Here is a 25704-nt window from a genome sequence, read left to right on the forward strand (position 1 = left end):
ACAACATGTGATCATTCTATGTGAGGTATAGCTATAAAAGTGCTGACGTGATAAGAGATTAGTTTATCATGAATCCATCTCCTAGAGGTTGAAATCACGCAGATAAAGAATTTAACTGCAAAATGTCCCTCATACTCTTCCAGAACAGATTAACTCTATTATAAAAATGAACCTATCATGTCTCAGTTCCTCTCACTAACGTTTACTCACCCTGCCAGGACATTGATGAAAACAGTGCAGCCAACCATGAAAGGCACAAGGGGGTTTCTGGTCTTAGTGTTCACAGCCCCCAGCAGCACCAGCATGCTGACCAGGCAGGTCAGGGTCCTCTCCAATCAGAGCTTCTCCTATTGGAGCATCTGACTGCAGCAGGGTAAATGCAGCCCCGTGGGCCTTGGTGTAGTTCTCTCTAGAGGCCATTGCCTGTTGGCATTAGTCAGTCATTAATCAGTTGTGTAGTGGCCCCATTACAGTGTATACGTCTGATATGGATATTCTAATGATACACAAATGTGACAACTTCACCTTTCACATGGCAGCTCCAAGCACCACTCCAACCGACTGACATGCGAGGTATGGGATCACCATTCATCCCCACACACACACAGATAGATGGCCTGGGTGGAGGGAGGGTTGAAGTGGGAGCCACTGGAGAGACATGCGCATTCAAAGCCTCCATAGCTGAAAGAAATCAAGAAGATATTAATGATAAATTGGTCAGTTATATGTCACTGATTATTGACCATCTATAACTCTGTTATAACAGTGAAAATGATCCTCACCTGATCTCAGCCATAGTCAGACCATGCATCAGAGCAGGCTGAAGCCTCCACACCGCTTCCACATCCTCTATGACTGAGCCACACCCGATAAATACGAAGAATATCGCCCAGACAGGGCTGAAATAACCTCAAATTTGTTTGAAGGTCAGGCTGGGGTCAGTTTGGATTCTAAAGCCATGAGACAAGTCCCAACTGCACCCATCTCCATCCTCCCATCTGCCATGAGGTGAAGTGATTTTTTGTTATAAACCCAGAGAAAACTTGCTCATCACATGCCTTCTCATTATACTGTAACAGTACATTGGTGAAAGTAAATATTTCATGTATTTTGCTGACAACAAGTTAATAATTTACTTTTCCTTTACAAAACCTGATAAATAATGTTATAGTTCAGTCATTCATCCACGATTTCCCACAAGACCATCACAGATAACATGAAAATAAAAAATACTCATCAAGAATAAGGAATATGTGTCTGTTACTCCTGCACATTTGTATGTCTTGTTATATTATGTTGATGTTGGTATGTTTATTATGTACTGTTTTTTTTTTTAATTATTCCTCACTTTTATAGGTTGTTTGTTTAAAATTAAAAGGTTCTATAATGAAATTGAGCTAGTTTATATTTTTTGAGACATACCAATGGGACCATGCATGTACAGTGCTCTCTGGTGGACATACTTACTATGATGGTGACAGAAATGTAAGTTGCTTTTAGTTACCACCAGTAGGTGGACACCTACAGCCTATTAGGACCTTTTTAGTCAATGAGAGGTTGTCTGGTATTTTCCAGTTTGGGCTGGGAATGTGATGATCTCAGGACTTTATGACACAGCAACTATAGTGATGCCAAAGATGAGCAGCATCAGGTAGTGATTTTTAAACTATTACAGCTTTTGATTACACTCTGACAAGGGAGCAAAAATATTGGTTTATATACTACAATACAGTTATCTACAAGTGGCTGTTACATGTAGTCTTAGTAAAAAAATAAAAAAAATAATAAAGTTTGGATTTGTCCAGCCTTTTAAAGAAGTGCAGTTTACTTCATACAGAAAGTACAAAAAACATAAAACTGTTCTATAAAACACACACACACACACACACACACACACACACACACACACACACACACACACACACACACACACACACACACACACACACACACACACACACACACACACACACACTGCCTCACCTGTGTACATGTTCATTTGAAGCTCTAAGCAGACACTCATACGGTTCCTTCAGGGTGATTGATAACAGGTCTGCAAAGACATCCTGTGTTGCTGCTGTCTGACACAGAAGTGTTAAAAGATAATTGTGGAACAGGCACCCAGACAAGAAACAGAGACCTTTTTACTACCACAGTTGAAAGCACACATCTTGTCTCTCTCATAAAGCTGTTTTATGTTTTCACTTGACTGCACAGCTACTTGCAGATCACAGATGTGAAACTGTGCCTGTGGTTTGTTTATATAACATACCTTACATAAGATAATGAAAAAAATTGCAGAGAAAAGAGAGAATATTAATCACCTTTAGTGACATTTTTTCTTTTGGTAGCAGCAGAGTTGGATATCTCTGAATCTGTGCAGATGAAGACAGAACTGTCAGTATGGTCAGGCAGAGTTAAGTATCCTATTCTAGCAATAAAACAAGGAAAGCAGCCACAGATATGAGGTTGTCGATGTCATGACAGAGAATGAGCCACAAGGTGGCAGCAGATTACTGAACAACGGTGTGCTGCTCCAACAACTGATCTCAAACCAGTCTGACTCCCATTACCTGTGGCATAAAGCTTACTCAGGAGTGGCCCATCATGTTAAAGACTTTCCAGCCAGTTTCATTTCTGCAGCAGCTGTTAGATGTTGAGGAAAGTTGATAAGCAAGTTGAATTTGTGTGTGTTTGTTTGCTTGGCTGGTTATGTGTAATGGGTTTAATTTGACTTTATATGTTTCTACGAGGCAGTGCAACAAGTTGAGCCTGATTAAACACTTAAATGTAATTATTTTAAAAGTTTTACCTCACACTTTAAAACGTATATGACTTTGACATGACCATGACAGACCAATAGCTGAGTCAATGCTTTTTTTTTCTCTCTCTCTCTCTCTCCCTCTCTCTTGCTAAGGTATCACATGTCACCATGCACCAAACAGTGGGGAAGTAAAGGCACTTCCTTCTTCCTACCACAGTGGCTGCGCGCAGATCAGTCAATCTAACAGGATCTCGGAGCCTGGCCGGGGCGATGGGGGAGTTTGCAGCTTGTCAGTGGCTGTGTTAACTCGACTTCTCTGTTTAGACTCTTTGAGGGGGGGCTTTATCAAAGAGCTACGGCCAATGTCACCGGGTTCACTCAGGAGAACCGTCCAGCTGTAGTGCGTAAAGAAAGGCGGTCGGAGCGCAGCCCTTCGTGCCACAATGGCAGCGACGTAGAGAAACTTTTGGATCCGCGGTGGATGAACGACAGCGCTCACTGCTTTTTTTTTTTTTTTTTTTTTTAAAGACTTGTAAAGAAACACGGGAAACTTGAAACATGAAGAAACAGTTCAATCGCATGAGGCAACTCGCCAACCAGACTGTAGGAAGGTGGGTGTTTGTGTTTTTAACTTACACCGGGCATTGTTGCTTGTTGTTGTCACTCAAACACTCATTAACAACAATACTGATGTTGTTCTTCAGAATTAGTCAGAGCCGTGGAGTTTGTTGCATTCCTCCATTGTCATCTGCCGTCTTATTGTGGGCGGTGTCGGCGGAAAAGGGCTCAGCCACGTTTTTGTGTAACCTGCAGAGTTTGTCAAGTTTTTAGGAAAGTAGATTGGAAGATTGCAACTTAGTGATGTCGAAAAGAAACTGCAGCTGCCCACATTATGTGTACTCTGGTTATTAATGTTTAGTGTAAATATAGATAATGGAGAGGCTGTGGTAACTGTGTTAGTGCCTGTATTAGATTTAAGGTTACACCTAAAGACTCTTTCAATTAGTGATTAATCTGTCACTTGTTTTCTTGACTAATCAGTTTATTCTTAGATGAGACAAAGAAAAGCTTCTCACCTTTAAAATTAAAATGGCAGAGCCAGCAATACTATAATAACTACAATACTGACAAAATATAATAAATACAGACTAGTACATAGATTAAACTAAATAGCTCAGTTTTTATTGGAAGCCGTTCCTCTCTCTATTATCTTTGTAGTTCAGTTTGCTGGTAAATGTCTGCAGTTGTGGGCTAGAAGGTGCACACATACATGTTTCCTGGTGTGGTGATACTGGAGTACAGTTCACACGCACACGCACACACACGTACCCACACCCCACACATGATATCTATACCATCTCCCTCTCCTCGCCCTTCATCTCTGTCCCCACAGGGGTTTCCAGCCCCTTCCTCTATCAGCAGCCACGGCAGAGATGATGTCTCCAGTCATTACTGCATTAATGGTGTCTGCAGATGACGTCCACGTAAAATGACTTTCCAGCCAACACCCTGTAGGCACTGGCCTTTGATTTCTCACATACAGTGCGTTCCTCCATATGTTGTAAGAGCAATAAAACTCCACTGAGCAGAATGACACTTGCATAGTAGGAGGTAGAAGTGTTTGCAGGAACACACCCACTGAGGATCACTGCTGGGTAACATGCCAGAGGTCTTCGGGGACCGTTTGTAGCACTGAAAAAGAAACAAAAAAAGTGGGAGTTAGAAAATAAATGTCTGGGATTAGCAGTAGCATGTTCAGTTAAAGATGGGTAAGGAGAAATTCTACAGTCGGTCAGTGTAATGACACGGTATAAACTTGCATCCTGGGGTCAGAGGGGTCTCCTCCTCACCACGTCCCAGGCTTAGGATGATGTATATTATTCATCGATGTCTGTGAAAGTCATAAGGTACCCTGCAGCACAAATAAGGCAAATTAAACTCAGACAAACGTGAAACTTAAGCTAAATGTTACAACAGAACTCCAGTGATTTTTTTTTTTTAATATCCAGTTAACAAACCAATGAATCTGTTTCCCCCCACGGCAGTTTGTGATGATGTGGTTTTCTGTTTGGCACAGGAAGGGCCAGACATGGAGGGTTTTTGTGGAGTAAGCATTTCCATAGTTGTTGACGGGGACACAGTTGGCGGGGCTGGGGACGTCACGTAGTCACAGAGGGTTGTTTTTTTTTTTTAAAAGAGAGAGAGAGAGAGAAAAGCGGAAGCAGTTTGATTTACATGTGATTAACAGGGAGGAAGCAGCTTGATTTACATATGTAGTTGCAGTATGATACATCAGAGCAGGGTAGAATTGTTTATACTATGGAGATAAACTTACCATTTAACAAAGTTTAACAAAACACTGATTTGCAATTAAAACAAAGGCAGTGAAGCTTTTTTCTGAAGATATGAATATACCATAGACAGAGCTTTAACTTTTCTCTTCTCAGTTAATTTTCCTACAGGCAGCAGAAGTCCATCTTCACACAGAATGTTGGTCATCGTACAGTTTCTGTTGTGCTCCAGTTGTCTGTGTTGCTCTGCTGCAGGTTTTCTTCCAGTGTCTGGGCTCCAGCTTTGTCGAAGTCTATTCTTAGTACAAAAGCTGCTGGCTGGAGCTGAGCTGAAAGCTACTCCAGTCAAATCAATGCAAATTCAATATTGATTGGAATCTAAAGATTTGCTCATGTAGCCTTTTCCTTCAGGGGTGAGCCTGCATAGCCTGATGTGTAATGGGATCATGTAGGAGTGTGTCAGTATTCTGGTTGCAGATGGCATCTGATGGTAAACTGTGTGCATCTCAGCCTTTATTGAACTGCTCAAGTAACAAACGGTGACTTTTGTAGTACGAATAACTCTTTTATTTGCCAGCTCTTTTTAGTGTTGATGCCACGTGGAAGTGATTTATTTCCACCCATTGTTATCCCTCTTTAATACCGTTTTAAACATCAAGTAGAATGCACGGAAACATCCTCTGTTGCTCAGGGCGTGATGCTGAGTATGTTGAAGAAGTTAACAGTTTATTTTGTGTAGGAGTCGGTGCTGAGTAAGTCCAGTTGCTTTTTTACTACAACTCCACAAGAATAGGAGTCGGTATCATTTAGATCATCTGAGGCAAAGCCGGAGACTCGGCACCGACAATTAAATACCATTACTTTGGGCAGTCCTTTAATTTGAAAGACAAAACATGTTTTTCTTTGAAATGAAAACAAGCCAAAGTTCACAAATATTACCAAATGTATAACTTGACAAAGAATTAGTGAAAAAATTGTCTGACAAAATTAGGATTTAAATCTGGGACTATTTGATCAACTATTGTTGTTTTCTTGTGTAATTGTTTGTTGTGGCCAACAGTCCTGAAGCCAAAGAAATTGAATTTATTATCACAAAAATAAAAATAAAAGAAGCTTAATCCAGTTTATTCATTTTTTTATTTGCCATCAAGTTGTTTGGAGTTTACCAAATAAGGTTTGAAACTGTTACACTAAACAGCAAATCATTGATCACATATATGAAAAAGACGGTCTGCAGAATTATAAGAGACCATTATGTTGCATCGTATATGATCAGGTTTTGTCAAAGATTAAAATACATTTGCTGTCACCTGGAATTTCTGACCGGTTCCGTTATAGTCTCTACTCAGAGACAGCAGTGCAGCCAGAGGCATTTTCAATGAACAGTGAGGATATTTCAGGCTCTGGTGAGGTAAGCCTGTATGTGGAGGGTGGAACTTGTGAGGATCTTATTTCTGAGTCTTACAACAGTATTAGGTAATAACTCTTTGTGTGGGAGAGGGTTAATTGATCCCTGTGAGATTTCAATCTATAGCGTGGACCGGCGCTGCTAGAGCGAGGGAGGAAGTCCTCTGGGATTTCTGTGTGGAGATGTAATACATGTGCACGTTGGTGTATTTGTTAAATATTGATAGGGTGAGTAATGAGCTCGCTTGCCGGGATCACTGGCTCAGCAGGATTCAAGCCAAGAAATGGAGAACAATGATTAGTCTCTGACTCTGAAATGGGGGGAAAAAATCCTCCAATGGGAGTTTTAGGTCACGTATGAATAAGTGTGTCTAATTTCAGATGTTGTGATTTTGGCATTTCGTACACATTTCCTAGAAGTTGCAGAGTGATGTCATAGAATTCTGTTTCCTACGGACTCTGTGCTTGGTGTTTTTAAGGCATCAACAAGCCACTTGGCAACTCCCACCCTCTTGCACTTGCACACACACACACCTTCTTCTGTTGCCATAACAAACCAGGTGCAGATGACACAACAGGAAGTGTGTGTGTTCGGACAGGAATCCGACTGGTCCATCATAGAAAACAGTCACGGGCAGTGAAGTGGTGATGGTCTTCTGCATCTGTGCATACATGTTGAGCTTCTCTAAGACATTTCATATTGTTAACAAGTATCTCATGTAATGATGTTTTATTGCGGAATGTATGTGTTAATCACTGTGTGTTTTTGCTTGAGGCACACATAGTGCAAACTGCTGACAGGTTGGGCTGGATAGACTGTTTTGCTTATCAGCTGTTTTCCACAACAGGTTTGGTCTTGTTTAGTTGAAACAGAAGGTGTAATCGTTAAGAAAAGTGCATCACAATATGTCACTGTGAAGCATTTTGAGAGGGTGACGCGTGTCCAAATGCCCCACATGGTCGATTCATTTCATTCAAACTCAAATGAAAGCTATTTGTGTACTTGCATACTGTCCTTTCATTGTCTTAATTGTACAAAATCTTAATGGTGTGTATGGTGTTTCATCTTTCACATGTTTGTTTAGTTGTTGTCAGTCTTTGACCTTTGGCTCTATATTTGTGTTCCTCTGTACAGGGCTGAGAAAACCGAGGTGCTGAGTGATGACCTCCTGCAGGTGAATATAAACTTCTCCTTCATTTTGGTTCATGCACATCGATCAAAACAAATAGCAGTGTAATGGTTTGAAGGGGCCTTTAAAAACTTGTTTCCTAATATATTAATAAATACATTCTTTACAGAATCTGTAAATGTGGCTACAACTTGCAAAATGAAACTTAGCAGCTACATTCACCACATTGACTTTAGAAATCTGGTTGTGTAGGAATTCACACGTTCAGTCAATGACTTTTTTTTTTTTTTTTACCAATTTGACTGTTTATGATTTGTTTCACTTTTTAAACAAAAATGTGCACATAAAGGCCGAAAGATTTAATAGTGTCATGTACGTTAGTAAGTTAAGTAGCCTATCTTGTTCTGAAAATACGGTCTGCTTGTGATGTGGATTTTTTGGATAAGAATTTGAAAACACTCTGTTTACACCTATAAAGTAATTATGTAATTCGTTTTTTCAAACTTTTCTCTCATCACACCAAACCATGAAACCCAGTGTGTCACTGAGCAGTGAGCTGTGACTGCGTTGTCGCCTCTTTTACAGCTGCATTTGTGGCCACAGTTGCAGACGCAGATGTTTACGGGTCAATGTGATTCTGAGATTCATTATCTTTCTGTCATGGCGGGTGTCCTGTTTACTGTCTAAACCACGTTATTTTAAACTTCGGTATCTTTTTAGAGGTCACTGTCCGCGAGAGTAAAATTCGGAAGTTAGCGAAGGACTTACAAGTTTTCCTCATAGGCTCTGTTAAAGCCATCATGCCTTAGCAGCTTGTTGATGCCAAGTGGCTCTGCAGACTTGGAGTACAACTGCTGGTATTAAAACATTACTGGGGAGTCTTTCATTCACTTATGCCTCGCCAGCTCAGAGGTTTGGCACGGCAGGAGAAGTGCCTCATGGTTTTCCACTCAAGGCAAACCCTGGCAATGTTCTGTTATCTTGCAGTCATACTGGATGTAGGGGCTGTGCGCAGTGAGAGTGAGTTGTGTGTGTGTTGGGGGATGGGAGTTTACTGGCTAGTGAAACTGAGATCGCTCCTAGGGAGAGAGTGTGAGTAAACACATGAGAAGCTGAAAAAGATGGAGCATGTTTACAGGAGAGAAGAGCTTTTAAAGGAAAGTTAAGGTGAAAGAGAAGGTAAAAGCTTTCAGCGATCTTTGTACAATCATGGAGGTTAGGGTTTTATGACAAGCAATAGTGAACTATGAACTGCATGTGGTTTGCCCACAGTAACACACAAAACTAGGTGAGCAAAATGAGGATTTCTCTTGATATATGTATGCATAATAATAAATGCACCTATACAGTTTTTTTGCTGCAATCATGATAAACCTTCTAGCCTTTTTTCTGTAACAGTGGAAATAGTTAGATGTAGCCATACACTGTATATCGTGGTCATAAAAGCACAGAGCAGTAACTGACCCAACCCTTCCAGAGAATGCTTTCTTTCGTCCTTGGTCCTTGTCCTGAAGGCCAGGAGCTTTGTGCTGCGTTAGACATTCCTCCAGCTCCAGCTCTCACTGAGGAATGTGATTGTCAGGCGATCAGCGTAGTGGAAGTGGCTGTGGATGTCTTCTTGCAAAACAACTTGCGCTCCGAGATGTCAGTCAAAACCTCTGTGGTTTATTTTCAGAATTACGAAAAAAACATGATATAGTCAGTCAGAGCGCACACTGCAGGCAGTCAGTCACTTACACGGCCCTGTTTACAGTGTTGCATTTTCCTGATTCATACACCAGTGAATCAGTACCAGCATTTTGATTTAATCACACGAGCTGGAAAGGCTTTTCTTCTTTCCAAACATGAGCAGAGAAAGAATAGTTTTTCCTTCCCCCCTCCCCACACGCTCCCACACCCCCATCTCTGAACCGTCCAACATGAAATTTGACACTCTGATTTCCATGGTATTGTAGTAGTCTTTTCTTTTCCATTTTTCCATAGTTTTTCTTTTTCTTTTTTGCATTGGCTGAGGCATTTATCTAGTTTGGACACGTCCTGCCTCAGCGGGAGATTGAGGAGGCTGTCAGACTGGATTGTATGGCTGCCTGTCTGTCCGCACGCTGCAGAGAGTCAGGCTGGAACTGGTCTCTCCTGTCAGTAGCTTATTTGAATACAACTTTGGATACACAGTGGGCTGTTATTGTTGCAGATAGTGGCCTATACTTATCTAAAACTGTATGTTAAACAGGTAGATGTCAGATAACTGTGAGGCAAACACATAATCGGTCTATTAAAGGGTGATTGTGGTCTATTATGGGATGTTTTCTAGCTTTCTAAATCAGCCTTATGTAAGAGGATTCATATCTCTACCATAAATATGTCACTGAGCCTTCAGTTAGGTAGCTTAGCTTAGCTTAGCGTAAAGACTGTGGCACAAGGGAAACTGCTAGCCTGGTATGCTTCAAATAGTAAGCACATAAAAATATCGCTAAGGTTTGGAGGTGCTCGCTGGTGGACGTTGTCTGGACAGGGCTAAACCAGCTCTTTCCCCCTGTGTCAAGCTAAGCTAACCAGTTGCTAGCTGTAACTTCATAAGCATACAGATACGAGACTGGTATCAGTATCATTCTCGGCCAAGAAGCACATTTGCCACCCAAAAAATGTCAAACTATTCCTTTTACAAAAACATGACTTTCCACTAGACTTTTTTACTTGATCCTGTTTCTGCTCCATCATCAGCTAGCCAGACTTTCAGCCGTCCTGCCAACAAGGTCAGCCAGCTAGTAATCCGTCAGCCAGTCCCTCAGTTACCCAGCTATCCGCTGAAGCAGCTCAAAGCCAGAAAACAAAACTGTATCCACCCGCCCCTGTTCCTCTATGACTCACTAAACGTTCCACATTTTTTGTTGCAGCAGGTCAGAGGTCGCCTGCTTGCTGTCTTCGCTGCTTTCATTACTTTGTGTGAAAAAAAAAAATGCCAGGAACATGCCTGTAAACCTTTGGACAGCTCCTTAACTGGAGAGGTGGGAGGAAGGGATTGTCTCTGTTCTGTTAATCGTCGAAGTGTACTAGGCGCTTGTCGGTGCCTATGATCAGGGAGTTGTCCTGCTTTTTATTTTTTTATCTCTTCAGCTCTATGACTTCAGTTTGCCAGCGCATTTCTGTGTGCTCAGAGTTCGTCTTAATTGAGTTTCCCCCCAAGGCCAGATCATCTGATTTCTTTTATGATATTAGAATTAGGTTATACAGATATTTTGTATTAAACCTACAACAAGGGTAAAAAAAAAAAAAAAGCAGTGGACAAGTTCTGCAGAGAGCAGTATGTAGACTCTCAGATATCAGTTGTGTGAACCAGACAACAAAATGTAATTCTTTGTACATTCACTGAGGGTCTCTTGGTGCAGAATCAAAGTAAACTCTTTCCATCGACACAGACAATGCGATCACCCAGTGGATCCAGTCTGCCACGCCGCCCACGCTGCAGGCATTCACTTCTCTTTCTCTCCTTCTTGGCACCGAGCGTCCCGAGTCTGGATCCAATCGAGTCGTCACCAGATAGAGCTAAATGTCTGTGCATTAATCAGAGCTGAGGATCAGCTGAATGGTGAGCGAATCAATTGAATCCAGGCGAGGAAGCCAAGTCCAGCTGTGGTCTGGCTTGGAGCACTAGCTGCAGGAGAGAGAGAGAGAGAGAGACGGAGAGAAAGAGGGGGAGGAGAGAAGGGAGGGAGAGGGAGGATCAAAAGTTTGTGTGTGAGCGAGAGCTTGTCATGTCGTTACGAGAACTGCAAATTAGTGAGGATAAAAGCAAGGGAAGAAGAAGACGAGTAACAGCAAGATCAGGATCAGGCAGTTACACGAGGGGTCTTTAGATGTAGTGACACAACTGGATGTTTACACTGAAACAGGAAGAGGAAGTGAATACTTAGATGCGAGACAGCTAGTTGGGTGCACCATCAACGTGTCACTAATGCTACAACAAACTTCACTTTTAAAATAACAAGCTACATTTTTGGTGTTTATGTTGTCATAAATGTTTCACTCAATGTAAAACCTCCATGGTTCTTTAGTTCTTTAGCATGAGACTTCAAATTTGAAGTCTGTCTCCTGTTATTTGTCAAGTTATCACAGGGGACAGGGAGCAGGGACTGAACACTTCTTACTGGTGCATTCAGGGAAGATCTGAAATCATAAATGTTTTATATGCAAAAACCTCTAATGATGATGGTGAATTGTGGGGTTGACTAATATGATGACACTGTGAAATCTTAAGATAATTCACCATACTGTTTACACTGTGGTATTTACTTTTTGTATCAGGCCTTTGTGGGCAATCTTGCAAATCATCAGCGTCATGAGGTATTATGATTTGCATGGTTTTTATATTGCTGTGGTTACTTTATCCACAAGTAGTTTATCAACTGATTTTCCATGAATTGTGTTTTATGATACGAGGCACTGGTAGGGTGATGTAAAATCTGGTACATTTTGCTGTGGGTGAGGGAAATCTAATTAAATAAATTAATGAATTGATAAAGGAGATTAATAACTGAAGGATAAACTATCTGAAGAATGCAAGCTGCAGGTTTAGTAGGCTATTGCACTTGATACTGATTTTATTAAATGGTTTGGGAAGTAAACAGATGTTATCGTAATAGTCACTGTCTCTGTTACAGTCGTTTGGTCACAACTGGCTGCCAGCTCCATTTGCGTAGCCATAGAGATCCCTTGTGCATATTATTGTCTTGTTTGCTCCAGTGAGTTCCTACAGTGAGGTAGCTGTTATATTGATTAAAAGGTCTTGCTGAGTTTTTTCAGAAGAGAAAAAGTGGCATGTGGTCCTACACATGCACATTGCCTATGGTTAGGTGAAAAAAAACCAGGCAAATCCAGCTGTAAGGACCCAAAAATACCTGTTGGTGAAGAATAACCTGCCGGTGAGGCCACCGTCAGGCCTGCAGCAGTCGGAATGATGCATCTTTTTTTCTCTGATAGTATCTCAGCAGTGAGTCTTCATAATTCAGCGTTCCCTGTTCTCAGTACAGATCACAATCTATCAGTCTGTGCTATTCATCCACCGTGACTTGTTCCATCTGGCCGTCAGCGCTGTCTGTTGTAATAGTGTGCAACAGTGTAAGGCAAACAGCGCAGACTTCCTCCACCATCTTTCAATAACACAAGCAGGATGGAAAGTTTAGAGATGGATGTGCTCGGGTGCAGTATCTGTGTTTTGATTTGTAGCCTTCAGCTGGTTTGTTTCTGTTCGACAGGAAAACCTGCACACGTATGCTGAGGGGATGATATACATCATTACACGCTTTTCATTCACCATGCTTTTACATCAGTTTACTACGCTTCTCTCACAGTGGCCCATAATGTCTCTGCTTTGTGTCTTCATCTGCAAACACAGATCGAGAGGCGGATGGAGTTGGTGCGTTTGGTGTCGCACAACACGCACAAGAGGCTGGTCACCTGTCTGCAGGGTCAACTCGGCACAGACACTGAAAAGAGACATGTAAGAAGCACTTGATTTCTCTTGTCTTCTCTTCTCTCACTTTCATTCAGCAGTAAAGCTTTTACATTTTGCCTAAGAGCCTCTAATGTAATAATGCATGTAGGTCATACATGGATTTAAGAAAAGGGTGAATCACTGTGACAACATTGTCAGTATTAACAAGGACCTGCTATCTTGTGGTATGAGCACATAGCATCTCTTCTTACATAAGACACAAGATATGAGCAGGACTCAGGGCACAAATATTCAACACTGGCGTCTTGCCAGCTCCGTTATAACTATCTAAGAGACCAACCCCAGTAACACACAGGCACAGGCACAACCACACATGCACACACACAAACAATAAACTACGAGATGAGATTAGACATTCCTAGGAAGGAAACACTGTTATGCTACTTTATCATGCTGTTCATCACTTTCTCATTTAAATCATCTTAAAAGTGCATAGTTTGACACATCTGCACATATGACGTCGCTATAATGAGCAAATTCCCCAGCAGCACATGCAAAATCAACATTATCTAACTGCCTAAATCCCAGATGTGGATGGTTGTGTTGTCTTTGGGCTGTTTGTTCTTCACAGTTTAGCTGAAGCCAAATCAGAAAAGCTAACAGGCTAAAACAAACAGACAAAGAAAGTATGACACAGGGTGTTGTCTCCTCTGTCGTTTTTTCCTTATTATAATTAAGCTTAAACTTGTGTTTGCTGGTTCGCTCGCAGAAAAAGCTGCCGCTGACGTCACTATCCCAGGCCATGCAGGAGGGAGGAGGTCAGCTGGGAGATGAGAGTCTGATTGGGTAAGGCGGGAAGTTTAAATATCATATGTGACCTCAGTTATTGAACAACATTAAATGAGATCAGTGGAGTGAAAAGAGTGTTTATCTTTGTGTTTCATTGACATCTTTCTTACTGTAAGAAAAGTAGTGATTACAGTCGTGTTTGTGTTCATTCCTGTATGTGTCTGCATGAACAGCAAGATGATGGATGTGTGTGGAGAGGCAGAGAACAGGTTAGCCACTGAACTGATGCAGCATGAGTTGCAGCTTGAGAGAGACATCCTGGATCCTCTTTACCAGCTGGCCGAGGTAAAGACACACACAAGTTCATCCTTGTTGCACTTAAGTGATGAATAATTTTGTCATTTAGGACACCATGAGAAAAAAAACACACTTTATAACCCAGCTTTGTGTCTTAAGACAAATTGCTTTTGGCTGAAACATTCAGTTACCCTGCTCAGACTCACACACAACACTGTATTCAGTCTCACCACTGTGCCAAATTCAACAAGGCTCTGGGCATCATTTTGTGCTAGATTACTATTCTCCATGATTCATACTGATAGAAATGTTATCACAGGAGAGTTTTTTTCCCCAGGCTTGACTGTAAAGTGCACATTAGGATGTTCTCATACTGTGATCCTCCCTGTTTCTCTCACAGGTGGATATTCCCAACATAATGAAACAGAGGAAGCAACTCGCCAAGCTGGTTCTGGACTATGACTCTGCCAAAACAAGGTACACTTGCTTATAGTCAGCATATAGTGGCCAGTACAGTCTATATTTCTTGATAATTATTGTCCTTTTTGCACAAAATATACTCATTCTCTCTTCATTCATGCCTATAAGTGTCTAAATAATTTCTTGGCCTGCAGGTGGTTCCAGGCAGCAAAATCCAACAACCAGGCCATGGCAGCTAAGGTTGATTCACTCAAAGACGAAATGGACGAGTCTCTGAATAAAGTAGAACAATGCAAGGTATTGTTTTAGATTGTCCCTCGTTCTCTTACATTTACTTCTCACAGTACAATTTATAATGGTGTCACACTCCAGTATAAACCACTTAGGGAGGTTTACAGTAGGTACGCTGTATGTGCAACATATAATGGAGACATATTTTAACTAATAGCTGTACATTCCATCCGAGGTCTCGTCATCAGGTTAGGATCATACCTAATGAAGTGGCTGAACAAAGAAGGCCTTGTAGCAGCAGCGGATCAGGAACAAACATGCTATGCTCATTATTAGGAGTATGTAATTAGAGGTCATTGCTTTGACATCTGGAGCTCATCTGTGTCTTAATGAAAGGGTATAGGGTTGCCACCCTGTTTGCAATGTATGGAAATATACAGGATTATATATATAATATTTGTTCTCATCCACAGGACCAGCTCTCAGCAGACATGTATAACTTTGCCTCAAAAGAGGGAGAGTATGCACGCTATTATGTCATGGTGAGTGCGCCTCAGTTCAGTTTGAATGACTCGGGACTAAAATGGGAACGTGATGCAAATATGGCCTGTTTAACTGTAACCACATAGATCGGTGGTGCTGTAAGAAAGCATGTTTCACTGTATGGAAAAATTCTGTATATGACCTGTGTTTATGTTTGTCTATATTTTCCAGTTATTAGAGGCCCAGGCAGACTACCACAGGAGGTCTCTGGCAGCTCTGGAGGCAGCTATACCAACAATCCAAATGCAGCAAGGTGAGAGGACAGGAGACAGCCTTTTACTTAATATTCAAACATGATGAATATGTGATCTATGTATCCTCTTGTTTAGATCATCTTTAAACCCCAGGGTAGATGTTGTGCATGTGTTGTGGAGCATTGTAAATAACTGTTGTTTTCTGGCTTGTTATGGCTTGTAGGGTTGCACCCATCCGGCTGCAGAACATTTCACACTATAGCTATTTATTGCAATTGAGTGTCATCGTGAATACTATTAGGAGTCAATAGTAGATACAGTAACTTTGTACCTTTCTTGTGAGTGCAAAGGAAAGCTTCTAACTCTTAAATCTATTCATGATGTGAAGATTTTATTTCCTTCAACACGGCACAAAGCTCCATTTTCTTCTCTGTGAAATGAGGATTAGAGCTCCATTGTTTATGTATCTGCTTTTTCATGCTCTGGTTCAGTGAATTGTTACCAGCTTGAGACGTTTGAGTTCTGACAGATTGATATTGTGAGTTTGAAGTAACTTTTCTAAATCAGATTGGAGTTACTGTGGCAGTGCAGGGGCAAACCACTTTCACATCTGCTGGAACTGTTTGTGAAGTGTCCACAGGGTCCTGCAGGCTGTTTTTTGGATGAGGAGATTTTTTTATTCTTTTTTTTAATTTAAAAATCATGAGGAGCTTCACTGTGCAAAGGGATTTAAATACTCACCACAGGGCTTTTTAGTGGTGAGCAAAAAAAGCGTTGACCAGACAATGACTTAAGAAGAACAAAGCCAAAAAATGATAAATGAATGGATAGGCATTATATTTTAGACAGGCCTTCAACTCAGATTGATGTGCTCTCTCGGGCTTGTGTTGCTGTCTGGATCTCCGTAACATTGTTTGTTGTATCCTAATGTACTGGTATCAATTTTGTTCTCTGCTGTAAAGCACTTTGTGATTCTTATCTCTGAGAGGTGCTATACAGTACAAATAAAATGTACTTTACTTACTTCACTATACTGTATTGATATTTACAGTAAAGAGAGAACAATTTAAACTAACTAAAAGAACCCTAATCGATATCTTTGATTAAAACATTGCATACATTTTTTCTGGTAGGACAATTTCTTGGATTTGTATAGGCTGCTTGGCTTTTTGCATGTATACATGACGACTTAACACAAGGCGACAGCAAAGTAGACAGGAAATACTGTCAATTTAATTAGATTGGTGTAAAGACACTGATGAGTTATTTCTCACCCAGACTCCTGGACGGAGAAGCCAGCGTTTGGTACGGCCCTGGAGGAGCACCTGAAGAAGAGTAACCGTGAGATCGCTCTGCCTCTCGAGGCCTGTGTCATGATGCTTCTGGAAACTGGCATGAAGGAGGAGGTACGGACACCCTCCTGGGGAGAGAAACACTGTTAAACAAGGGCAAAGTTGAGGGTTTATTGACCCAGAATTTGGAATAACATTTACCCATAAAACATCACTGCTTCACTGTGTTGGAGCTGGAGGGAACCGTGGGCCATGTGGTCGGCTCTATTGAAACGATGGCACGTACAGTCTGGAAACATCCGTGGCCAACTTGTGGTCAGTTTGCCTTGGGGCGCAGGAATAAGCGGTGTGTGTGTGTGTGTGTGTGTGGGCATCTGTTATCCATTAGCATGTTCACTATTACACCCTTTAAATGTAACCGAATCACTAGACTCCCCAAGGTGGACAATTTGAGACAAGTTTATAAATGGAAACAAAACTCTTGCCGTGTGTCTGTCTGAGCCACATCTCTGTTTGTAGAAAAAAAAAACAATTCCTCTATTGACTGTCTCTTAGCCTGGGTCCACTTTTGCTTGCATGACTTCTCCTTTCCCTCTGCCAGCCCAGACTTACTTCTTTAAAATCAAGGATGGAAACCAGTCACCTGTAAATGTCAACAAAAAAAACAAAAAAAAATTATCGTTTTGTTTTCTACATTCTCATTGTCGTTGCAGGGACTTTTCAGAATAGCTGCTGGAGCTTCAAAGCTCAAGAAGCTCAAAGCAGCGTTGGACTGTTCAACCTCGCAGCTCGAAGAATTTTACTCTGATCCCCACGCCGTCGCTGGTACAAACTCTTCTACAAATCCACAGAAAGTGACACCATCTGGTCCAGATCATTTTCTCATAGCTTCCCTCTTTACACACAGGAGCTCTAAAGTCCTACCTCAGGGAACTTCCTGAACCTCTAATGACTTTTGGCCTGTACGACGAGTGGCTACAGGCCTCCAAGTAAGAGGACAACACACACAGAGAGACACTGCTCTTTAATATCCTGTAAAGACACATTCACTCTGTGCTAATAAGCAGTAAACACACACCTCAGATAGCGTGTGCTAGCAGGCTGCTTCAGATATTCTGATTATGTTATGTAACGAGGTTATATTAAATGTGTGTGTGGTTCCAGTGTGTCGGATTCTGATAAGAGGCTTCAGGCCCTGTGGGTGACATGTGACCGTTTGCCAAAGACTCACAAAGCCAACCTCAGGTAAGAACATCTCAGACTCTATTCTATTCTCTTCTTTTCTAGTCCGTTGTTATTGTTAAAGGCAACACGCGCTTTTGTTGTCTAAGGCTGCGTTTTCTAAATTCAGTAACAGAACTGAATGTAAAGCGTTGATTTCACTTCTGTTTTTCACTTTCATAATTGATGCAGCAGATATACTGTAGACCTGTTGAATAATCAAAAACCAGTCTAACTAGTTTGCTGTAAGCCACTCTGATGCCTTATCAAACATCTCATTAGAGCGGTCGTTTCTGCTTTGGAGCCAGGGTTTCAAGGGGTCTCATGATAAATTTGAAGCTGTACTTTCTTGGAGATTTTAATAACACAATATCTGTTGCAGGTATCTGGTGAAATTTCTTGCTAAGCTGGCTCAGGACAGTGACATTAATAAAATGACTCCTAGCAACATCGCCATAGTCCTGGGACCCAACCTGCTCTGGGCAAAGACAGAGGGGTAAAAACCCTGTGCACTGTTCACCTGAACACAAAATGAAGCTCGTGTCTATCAAGCTAACTGATCATTCTCTAAACTGTGGTTCAGGACACTGGCCGAGATGGCAGCAGCTACGTCTGTCCATGTGGTCGCAATCATTGAGCCCATTATCCAGCATGCTGATTGGTTCTTCCCTGAAGGTAAAATACCTCTGCTTGATGTTTTTTTTTATAGCAGCGCCATTGTTTGTCGTCTGACCTTCTTTCACTGGACTGCTGCATAAGTGGCACTACTGTCAGTCTCCTGTGTAACCTCTTACTGCGAAATATGACCAAAGACGATTTACAGGATCTTTGATATGACTGAAGGCACGTGGAAGTCCACACGTGTCGGCAAGCCCCCATAAGTTGACGGACTGTAGACAGAGTCATACTGTATTTGCAACTGATTTGTTGTTGTTTTAAATGCAACTTACAGGCTTTGTTAGTTTCAGGTTCATTATGTGCAATATGGTCATTTCAATAAGTTTTCAGTAAACATTGAACCAGTCCGGCCCTCGACTTGTTCCAATTTTAAAATTTTCACCCACGGTGTATTTGACCCCTGTTCTATGGACTGTGCTGTATCATTACATTATTAATGCATTTACTCACTTTGTTTAGATGAAGTTCATGAAGACATGGCTAATGATTATTTTCATTCTGGATTAATCTTGGGTATTTTCTGGATAGTGGATGGTTCATAAGAAAATAGTCAATAAATGCTCAACTACAATTGCAGAGCTCAGAGTGACTCCTTAAAATGTCTTGTTGTGTCCCGCTAACAATTAAAACCAGAAAAATTGAGTTCACTTTAAAGTAAGAAAAGCAGAAATGCAGTATTCCATGAAAGAATATTAGTTGTCTTTTACCGCATTTTGGGAAGTATTAGGAAACTAGTCATAAGCTGTGCAAGGCTAAACTAAGCCAGGCACAGCTGTGCTAAACCTAGCACTTAGCAAATTCCCGAGTGCTAATGTGACACCATAACATTCACAGTGAGAATGTTAATATGCTGATATTTAGCAGGAAATTTTGCCAAAGTTCAGTGTGTTTGGCACTAAACATGCAATGAACCAAAGAATTTGACCTGTTCATGACATGGTGCCAGCTAAAAAGTAAAAAGATAAGAAGATAAGAAGAGTTATTAAAATTAATTCTTAGGCAGACAACAATTATTGATTAATATTACCGGTAATCATCTTCTGTATTTGCTTCTTCCTCTTTCAGAGGTGGATTTCAATGTGTCGGGTATGTTTGCCATGCCCACCCATCCAGCCACCCCAGACCCAGAACCCGGCCTGGATAGGAAACGCCCCGGCAGCCAAGCGGGGCAGGACGGGGACAGTCATACTCCCCGTAAAGACAGGTACCTGTCTCGCCCCAACCTCAGCCTCAGCCTGCCCCTCACCCTCCCGTCCCGTCCCAAGACACTGAGCAGGCAGGAGTCGCGGGGCCCGGCCGTGTCAGCCCTCTATGTAGTGGCTGACGAGTCCATCACAGTCACTGAAACGCCCACTGAAGATCTGCCCAGCCCAGACTTCAAAGCTGTGCCTTAGTCCAATGTAGCTCCCATTACTCCAGTTACTAAATGAAAGAAGGGAATGATGCTTATTGTAATTTTTCCTCCACAGTATTGTTGTGTTCAGGTGATTTCAGCACAAGCTAATCAGTTGTTTTCCTATAGGTCGGTACAGAGCATGATGAAAAAGCAATTCTCTTTCATACATTTTAATGACACGCAAACAGTTTTCAATATTGTTGGGATACCACTTTGTCTAGAGTTTTAATTCTCTTGTGTTACTCCTTTGTACTCCTTTGTGTTATCGCCTTTTTTTCCCAATTAAAGCCTACGTCACACTGTAGGTTGCTGGTTTTATGTTTTCTGTGGGCTTCCTCTGTTGCATTTTGTTTGTACGGTGTAGCATCTGTCTCCTCTGTCCCCTGCAGCCATGTTGCAGCTCAAAGTTGTTCTATTTAAAAAGGTCACTGTCATGTGGTTTTATGTCTTTTTGGGTTCTTCTTTCTTCACTGGTTTCACTGAACTCAGGAAGTGGCGTCTCTTTCTGTCTCTCGCACCATCTCTGTCAGTCTCTGCTCTTGCTGTCTTTCTTTCCCTCTCGGTCTCCTTCACTCTGTCTGATGGCGTGTGGTTTGCCCTCCTGAACTCTCTCCCCTCTCCCCCCTTCCCTAGCACTGTTAACAAACAGCCGGAGCCCGCTCCACGTAGAGCCAACACTGTAAATAGAAAGCAGCCACAGCTAACCTCACCCACCTTCCAACCCCCACTGCCCCCTCTGGAAGCCTGGGCTGCTTCCCAGCCTGAGCCCCAGGCTCCATCCCCAGCTGCAGAGGTTGAGCAGCCTGGCATGGGCGCCATTGGTGCTGCTGCTGCTGGTGGTGGTGGTGGTGGTGGTGGTCTGGGTGGTGGGGCCCAGGTAGCTACAGTGCACCCTCAGATTGTAACCCAGCTCAGCGCAGAGGAGAGCAGGTAAGGAGCGAGCTGAGGTCGCAGCAATACTCCACCGCCTGCTCGCAGCCAATCAGCCAATCCGGAGCTCTACCCACCCTCTGTGTTTGTCATGTGTTTGATTGGTCTTTTGAGTTTTACAGTTCCCATACTGGAAGTCTTAAAATAGAAAATCATATGTATAACAATGTCCTCAGCTTTTAATTTGGCTTCATTTTAACAAATTAAGATTGTAATGCATTGAAAATCACATAATTTTGTCCTTCCCCCTGCTTGTTGTGATGATTGACCAAACTCTATTTTTAAAAACATGCTTGCCTCCCTTCCTTCCTGTCTTTTTGCCGTTGTCTGATTTTGCATGAAACACATTACCACAACTTCTGTTCGGTCTTTTTAAACAAACGTATCTTCTGATCTTGCGCCTTCTTCTCTACATGTGTCTTATAGTTGTTCTTTGATTTATTCTTCATGCAATAACCTTTATCTCATGTAATTAGCCTTTGAATGGACGTTTGTGCAGTTTGTTCTCTATGTCATGCATGATTTCGTGCACCGGTGCATCACTTGCTTGTTGAATGTAGAGTGTAGATACCATGTTGATGGATTAACATTTGGATTTATTGTATTTCCACAGCCCGGCCCGTGAACTCATGTCCACCCCACCTCCCCAGAGGAATGGTTCAGCTCATCTCACAGTAGGAACGCCCCACTCACAGGGTGGGTCCAGGGGGCCGAGTCCACACATGGTCCGCAGAGGTGAGACAAAATTACATTATGTATATTTGACACATTAATAATGTTAAATCATGAGATAATTATGTTTTCCTCTGAAGGCACCAAGAAGCCAGCCCCAGCCCCGCCAAAACAGGCCAGCCCCTTCGCCTCCAATCCCAGTAACACCCAGACGCCCGGCTCCCCTCATCACCCACCCATCACACCCAGACGCCACCCCAGCAAAGACAGCCTAATCCACGCCCCGAGCCACCCGCCCCCGCAGCCTCCGCAACCCCACCAGGCCCAGGGGGAGCCAGAGCCCTCTCCCCCCAGCACTCCCACCCCTCCGGACACTCCGCCTCACGATGGACTCCACTCCAACCCGCTGTCCCCCTACCACTCTGGATCTCTCCCTCGCCCCGCTAGGCCGGCTCCGAAGCCACGACCCCGTCCCAGCATGCCACCGCCCCCACAGCCTGCGGCGAACGACAGTGGAAACGGCCTCTGCAGCACGGCCTCCAAGATCATAACAGGTAAACAGTTTGTCCCATGTTTCTCATGGATCCTGTTTTTCAATAATTTTATAATCAGATTTAAGAAAATGAAGACACACCAAGCAGCAGCAATGAAGGAAATTATTACAAGTTTCAATGGAAGAAGCCCCACCCCCCGTGTGTGTGTGTGTGTGTGTGTGTGTGTGTGTGTGTGTGTGTGTGTGTGTGTGTGTGTGTGTGTGTGTGTGTGTGTGTGTGTGTGTGTGTGTGTGTGTGTGTGTGTGTGTGTGTGTGTGTGTGTGTGTGTGTGTGTGTGTGTGTGTGTGTGTGTGATTGTGTGCACAACATTTTTACTGTATGATTAAATTTTTTCCAGTGGAAACTCATGTAGTTCAAATGGAGCAGGATATACTCAGACCTACATCAGATCCTTTACTGAAACATCACAATTGAAAGATATATGACAAATTAAAATCCTGCTCAATCAAATGTATTATCAGGACATTATTATTGTATTACCGTTAAGAACCATTTTAAGAATAAATTTAAATTAGGCTAATTAATTGCTGGAAAAACTGTTGAGTTGATTAACTTTAGCAGCTTGTAATATTTTATACATATTTTAAATATAATATTGTCTGCAAAGCACTAAAGAGCTATTGTTGTTGAATAAATCTATTGCAGTTAAAGGTCTAACATTTGTGGAAAAAGTACTTAGATCTCAAGTGATAGTTGTAATACCATGTATTTTAAAGTTTAAAGCTTCAAAAAATTTTAGGACCAAAAAAAAAGAAGAATTTACTAGGTATAATGGATAATTTCATAAGAAAATGTATTATATTATTGGATTACAATTGTTGATTCAGTCAGGTGTTAATCACTACTTACTTCCTAATAACTTTATATACGACTTGTGACTCCACCAGCAGGGATCTGTACCTAATTTGTGTTGGTAATCTTAGTCTTCAAAGTAACTAATCAAAAAATGATTGTGATACTGTAGGTATAAATTTGCAGAAAAATGTAAGTACTCCAGAAAAGAGGAAGTGGTCTCCGAATTATATTTCAGAGCCTTAGTAAATTGGGTGTGTTACATTCCACAGATGATGACAGCCAAAGAATAAAGCAAAATACGGTTCACTCTGTATGCAGTGGTATTGTGGATATTTCACTGAAAGCCTTTTGTAATTCCACATGTGATGAATTACAGAGCATAATGACCAATGAGCACATCTTCAGTGACATTTAACATAATTAAACATGCTGCCTTTGCACAGTCACCGCAACGACTGAAATCACGGGCTGGTCGTCTGCTGATACTGTGTTCAGTTCAGTATTGAGTGATTTCAGGGTCCTCATGGGGCATCACTATATTTAGCTATCTGGCTTTTGGTTTCACTGTCTTTTAATGCCTGACACACTAAATGTAACTGTGGTGACCTGAAGCATGACAGGATGTGTGTAAATATTGCAGATGTCTGAGCTGCCAGCCTGCCATTAAGATGAGCTTTGCAAGGCAGGTAATGGTAAGGATCTGATTGGCTGACGCGTTGGCCTCGCTTCTGTGTCCACTGCATGTTTGTGTGTCTGTGTGGGGGAAACAAAGAGCACAGCGGTTTTCTCCTTCTAGTGTGTATTTGTTGCAAGGCTCATACTCTATACACATGTCTATCTGCATTGGAATTTGTGTTTTTATCTTTGTCCTGCACATTAACCCTGCTGTCCAACCATACTAACATGCTTGTTATTTCCACACCATCCCCGACGCTGAGGTTGGATGGCTCATGCCTGCTAACAGTTTTCTCTAAGATGTCACTAAACAGACTTTAAACAGACCGTGTGCTCTTACTCTGTGTGCAGTGTTGTCTGGAGCAGATGTGTATAGAAAATGTGCAACATTTAAAAATTAACACACCAAGGATAGTCTCTAAGAACTGCTTCCACCCCTAAAAATGTTACTCCATACATACTATTGACTAGATTTGATAAAGTGAGTGATCCTTGGTGTCTTACTGAGTGTGTAAAGGTGGAGTGTGCGTGTGTGTGTGCACACTCCACAGTTTGAAACTGTGTGTGTGTGTGCATGTGTTTGCTTGAACTCAAGTTTTAAGACGTGTCTGCCCTGATGTGTTTCCTGACTGGTTTCCCCAACTGTCCTGTGCAGAGGGAGGCCTGGTCCTAAAGGGGGTTGGACGAGCCCTCGTCCCTGAGGTGATTGTGGACCACCAGGCAGAGAGCTCTGCTGGTCAAGAGCGTGCCTCTACCCCAGACCCACCCCTAGACCCCGACAGCCAGGCGGAAAGCACCGCTCTGTGAGAAGAAAAACAAAAAAAACAAAAAAAGGGATGGCCGTCATGGAAATCCCCCTCCTCTCAGCTGGTCCAGATTTGAATGTTTAGAATCAGACAGGTAATCCAAAATGCACCAGTTCGCTGCAGCTCTTCGTGCTCCTCTCACATGATCCCAGGGGGTTTAAATGGCTGCCTTTTCTTCTTTTATACTGACTCAAAAGAGAAGCCTCATCTTATTACAGTGTTGGTCCAAACCACATGACCCCTGCCTGCATAGTCTTTCTAGACACAAGTCTAATGGGACTTTAACATATAACCTCGTCAATATAGGAGCTGAACTCAGAGTGACCCGGTGAAGCGTTCAGAGCTTTCACTTTGCCCTCTGCTTCTTTTTTAAAATCGCACATTTGATACTGAAGAGACCTGTGAATCTAGTTTTAGCACCAGGTCTGACCACACAGACCCAATGACTAGCACGTTTTTATTCGGCAGCAAGGTTGTGTGAGTGTTGGCCAGCCACCGATGATCTATTTATCGCGAAACAGAATCATACTAAAGACATTTTTTTCTTCACCACTTTCCAATGTGTCACTTTCGACTGGTTAAATGTGATGATCTGCTGAGAAGGGCTTTTATATAATCGACACACACACCTCAGTACCATATTATAAAAGGACCAAAGACAAGACTACAGGCCAAAGGAATTTAAATTCAAATGCAAAGCTGCTCGGTTTGTATTCAGGTTGTTAATGACCAAATATTTTGGCAAAAGTGCAATATAACATGCAGTTGCCTTTAGGAACATTTGATTTAGTAAAATTTGTTTCCCATTTTAATTTGTTTATATTTCAGCAGATTTGATTCACCAAGTTAAAAATAGCCCAAAGATTAGCTTTTATTGTGAAAGGGATATTTTTCTGTCACATTTGCTGTGATTACTAGAAACTGTTTTTAATGAAATATTCTTTCAGTGATGATTCCCACTCAAGCTCACAGCTACAACCAAATGCAACCAAAATTTGAAATCTTCTTTGTGTATAATTTTTTTTTTTTTTTTTTTTTTTACTGCAGCTGACAATCTTTACTTTGTTTGGGTATTTTTCAGCTCTTTGATTATGTTTTTTTTTCCCTCAGCATTTTTATGGTGTTTTTATTCTGCACATACTGCATCATACAGTGCATCATTACTCT

The 25704-nt window shown here is 41.9% G+C and overlaps 2 protein-coding genes across 6 annotated transcripts; one reads left to right on the forward strand and one right to left on the reverse strand.

The window, feature by feature from the left end:
• Positions 1–206: 206 nt before the first annotated feature.
• LOC310989875 (uncharacterized protein) lies at positions 207–1993 on the reverse strand (the record flags this gene model as incomplete). The annotated part of the gene is made up of 3 exons (XM_083977027.1): positions 207–306; positions 783–909; positions 1984–1993. The coding sequence occupies 3 exons, from the start codon at positions 1991–1993 to the stop codon at positions 207–209; spliced, it is 237 nt and encodes a 78-aa protein (XP_083833153.1).
• A 1002-nt stretch (positions 1994–2995) lies between these two features.
• arhgap17b (Rho GTPase activating protein 17b) lies at positions 2996–25662 on the forward strand. Of its 5 annotated transcripts, none has more exons than XM_083977486.1 (21): positions 2996–3375; positions 7598–7637; positions 12985–13089; positions 13814–13890; positions 14067–14178; positions 14531–14607; positions 14745–14847; positions 15255–15323; positions 15496–15577; positions 16797–16924; positions 17524–17635; positions 17718–17799; positions 17975–18055; positions 18414–18527; positions 18615–18706; positions 19775–19913; positions 20739–21035; positions 21649–21770; positions 21848–22261; positions 23697–23748; positions 24387–24525. In XM_083977486.1, exons 1-20 carry the CDS (start codon positions 3323–3325, stop codon positions 23702–23704), a joined length of 2307 nt encoding a protein of 768 aa, XP_083833612.1. In that variant the 5' UTR covers positions 2996–3322; the 3' UTR covers positions 23705–23748; positions 24387–24525. The 5 variants fall into 5 exon arrangements, with proteins under 5 accessions (XP_083833612.1, XP_083833613.1, XP_083833611.1 ...); XM_083977487.1 differs by having other exon boundaries at positions 23697–23742; positions 24387–24501; XM_083977485.1 differs by having other exon boundaries at positions 23697–25662.
• The last annotated feature ends 42 nt before the right edge of the window (positions 25663–25704 follow it).

This window comes from Trachurus trachurus (genome assembly GCF_905171665.1).
Source record: "Trachurus trachurus genome assembly, chromosome: 8".
Classification (NCBI taxonomy): Eukaryota; Metazoa; Chordata; class Actinopteri; order Carangiformes; family Carangidae; genus Trachurus; species Trachurus trachurus.

Bases quoted from the DNA above. Each gene is read 5' to 3' on its own strand.
- arhgap17b (XM_083977484.1), top strand. From the start codon at position 3,323: ATGAAGAAACAGTTCAATCGCATGAGGCAACTCGCCAACCAGACTGTA. The intron at 3,376-7,597 runs GTGGGTGTTTGT...TCCTCTGTACAG, and splicing joins GCCAACCAGACTGTAGGAAG to GGCTGAGAAAACCGAGGTGC. The intron at 13,090-13,813 runs GTAAGAAGCACT...GTTCGCTCGCAG, and splicing joins CAGACACTGAAAAGAGACAT to AAAAAGCTGCCGCTGACGTC.